Source organism: Otolemur garnettii, unplaced genomic scaffold, assembly GCF_000181295.1.
Source record: "Otolemur garnettii isolate 467f Iridium unplaced genomic scaffold, OtoGar3 scaffold00038, whole genome shotgun sequence".
Taxonomy (NCBI): Eukaryota; Metazoa; Chordata; class Mammalia; order Primates; family Galagidae; genus Otolemur; species Otolemur garnettii.
The window spans coordinates 8,329,739-8,333,082 of NW_003852433.1; the positions used below are offsets into that span (position 1 = coordinate 8,329,739).

Here is a 3,344-nt window from a genome sequence, read left to right on the forward strand (position 1 = left end):
AAAGAAAGAAAGAAAGAAAGAAACCCACAGAACTGATGCTCTATCTGCTATGGCATCATAGCTCACAGCAACCTCAATCTCTTGGGCTCGAGATCCTCTTGCCTCAGCCTCCCAAGTAGCTGGGATTATAGGCACCCACCATGACACCTGGCTAATTTTTCTATATTTAGTGGAGATGGGGTCTTGCTCAGGTTGGTCTCAAACTTCTGATCTCAAGCAATCCACTGCCACCCCAGTCGCCTAGGGTGCTAGGATTACAGGTGTGAGCTACTGCACCCAGGCTCAGACTCAGGCATTTGACAAGATGTGGAGGCAACATCATTCTTTCCTGTACCCTTATCTCAGTTGCCTAACTGAGTTGAGAATTTTGCCCATCCCCAATCTCTTCAGCCCATGAAGCTGGGCCCATTGCAAAGGGGTAGGTATAAGGACTGAGATTCCAAGATCTGAAAATTCCAGACACCATCATTCTAGGTACAAGGTGCTGAGAATAAATGCATGGCATTTTTTCCAGTGACACCTTCTGGCAAATGGGTCAGGGTCATTCCTCCAGACAGACCCAAGGCCAAACCAGAGTCAGCCAAGAGCAAAGCAAACACTACAGCCTTATCTTGGGGGCGTGGGATGACTGACTATAAGGAGAGAGGCTTCTAGTCACCTTAGCCTTTTTCTCATTCACCTCCTTGACTACAAGATGAAACTCCTTGTGCTGGCTGCTCTGCTCACAGGTAGGCTACTCTCCCCAGCTTCACCCTCCTTTCCCTTCCTGTACTAAGATCTCACTCTTCTGCAATGGGAGCCACAGGTCACAGCACACAGAGCTAGCAAGCCCTGGAGTCCGAAATCAAGGTTCCCTGTGGGCTTACAAGCTGCTGTCTTGAGGTTCCCTCAAATCCTTCTACCACTGGCAACTTTTCAACCTGTAGGTCTGAACTCATGATCCTCCCTGAACGGTGTTATTGGCACCGTGTAATAAATTAATTGATGCAATCAGATGCATTGGAATTTAAATCCCATCTCATTCATCCATGTTCATTGATTCATTCAACATGCATGGAGACCTCCAAGGTGCCAGGCTTTAGTGAAGACTAGAGTTCAGAGTGTTCTCCACTGGAGGAGCACACACACATACACACCACACACAGGGACCATGGCTTTGTGATGGTCTAACCTCAGCAATGAATAGACCTGGGTGGATCAAGGAGAGAGGGGGAAAGAGAGAAGAGAAAACAGGGGAGCAAGTAAGACAGAGGTCTGGAGATGGTCCAGGATAGGCAGCTACCTCCTGTCTGAGCCTCAGTCAGCTGCCACCATGGAGACCACCACAGGGGACCACTGGGATCCTGGGATGTAAGCATAGCAAGTGGCCTGGAGTGTCCAGGAGATGGAGAAAAGGAAGGACTAGGTATGGGTCAAGGAGACAATGCTAGTGGCCAATTGAAGACAACCCTGAAAGTACTTTCATACTTTCTTCTTTTTAGGGCACACAATCTCACAGGGTATGACTCTATGCAAATGGAGAGGAGAACTGAGTTTGCTGTGCAAAGCTTGGACTTCATTTGGGCAAAGACACTTTGAGCTAGGGGCAAGATTTGTTCACTCATTCAACAAAAATGAACTGAACACACACTATGTGCCAGACACTTTCTTAAATTCATTGATTATTTCATTCATTTATGTCATCCTTTATCTACTGAGTGCCTACTCTGAGTCAAGCACAATGCCAGGCCCTATGGCATAAAAGCCAGGAGGCCTGCCCTTGAGGACCTCACGGGAGAAGGAAGCATTAAATAAAAGATGGGTACAGATTGTTAGGATGATGATGAAGCAAAGAACATGAAGAAAAGTGACAGCGGGGGAGCCGCATAGCTGGAGTGTCCAGGAAGGGCCTCTTTGAAGAAGTGGCATTTAACCAAAGATCTTCTTGCCTTTTGAAAATTGAGATGACAGAAGTGCTACACAGGGGAAACAGAAGGTCAGGGATGGGGACAGAAGGCTACAGTGAAGGGGGTAGGAGACAGGTGGTACAAATGAGAGAGGAAGGCCAAGTGTGGCTGCTCACACCTGTAATCCTAGCACTCGGGGAGGCCAAGGCAGGTGGATTCCTTGAGCTCAGGAATTCCAGAGCAGCCTGAGTAAGAGTGAGACCCCATCTGGACTAAAAATTAAAAAACAAACAAACAAACAAAAAAAACCCCCAGCCACCTGTAGTCCCAGATACTCAGGAGGCTGAGGCAAGAGAACCTCTTCAGCTCAAGAGTTTGAGATTGCTATGAGCTATGATGATGCCATGGCACTCTAGCCAGGGCTACAGAGTGAGACTGTGTCTTAGGAAAAAAAAAAAATCCTACTCACTTTACCAAGTTCCTGAGTCCAAAACTCCTCCAAGGCAGAAGTTGTTGGGGTCTGGGAGCAGGCAGGCAGTGGGGCCTTGGGGCCTCTGCTGAGCCAACCTAGATGGATTTGTACCCTGGCTGTGTCTTCTTGCAGTGGGAGGTGCCCACAGCATCAGCCCACGGGCCGTGTGGCAGTTCCGAAACATGATCAAGTGCACGATCCCCGAGAGTGACCCCTTGAAGGATTACAATAACTACGGTTGCTACTGCGGCTTAGGTGGCTCGGGCACCCCTGTGGATGAGTTGGACACGTGAGTGATCAGCCGGAGGGAGCCTGGAGTGTCTGCTGGGGTGGAGGCAGGGCACACACCAAGGATCTCTCCAGGCACAGACAGAGGACTTGCCCATCCGCTAAGAATTATGCCATGCCTTGCCTTTTCTTTTCTTTTCTTTGTCTCACTTTGTCACCTTCAGTAGAGTGCTGTGGTGTCAGAGCTCACAGCAACCTCTAACTCTTGGGCTCAAGCGATTCTCTTGTCTCAGCATCCCAAGTAGCTGGGACTACAGGCACAACTCCTGGCTATTTTTAGAGACGGGGTCTTGCTCTTGCTCAGGCAGGTCTCAAACCTGTGAGCTCAGGTGATCTACCCACCTCAGGCTCCCAGAGTGCTAGGATTACAGGCATGAGCCATGGTGCCCAGCCAAGGATTATGTATTTTCACCTCTTCTCATTTGTGTATAAAGAAATATGTTCCAGCTCGATGCCTGTTATTCAGTGGTTAGGGTACTGGCCACATGCACTAAGGCTGGTGGGTTCAAACCTGGCCCAGGCCTGCTAAACAACAACAAAAAAAGTAGCCAGGTGTTGTGGCAGGCACCTATAGTTCCAGCTACTTGGGAGGCTGAGGGAAGAGAATCACTTAAGCCCAAGAGTTTGAGGTTGCTGTGAGCTGTGATGCTACAGTGCTCTACACAGGGCAACAGCTTGAGGCTTTGTCTCAAAAAAAA

At 48.9% G+C, this 3,344-nt stretch overlaps 1 protein-coding gene across 1 annotated transcript in view; it reads left to right on the forward strand.

Moving 5' to 3' along the window:
- The first annotated feature begins 694 nt into the window (after positions 1-694).
- PLA2G1B (phospholipase A2 group IB) overlaps positions 695-3,344 on the forward strand; it is a 5,767-nt gene continuing 3,117 nt past the window's right edge. The window contains exons 1-2 of the mRNA XM_012805202.1: positions 695-728; positions 2,491-2,647. Coding sequence (XP_012660656.1) covers positions 695-728; positions 2,491-2,647 — 191 coding nt within the window. The remainder of the gene's footprint in view (positions 729-2,490; positions 2,648-3,344) is intronic.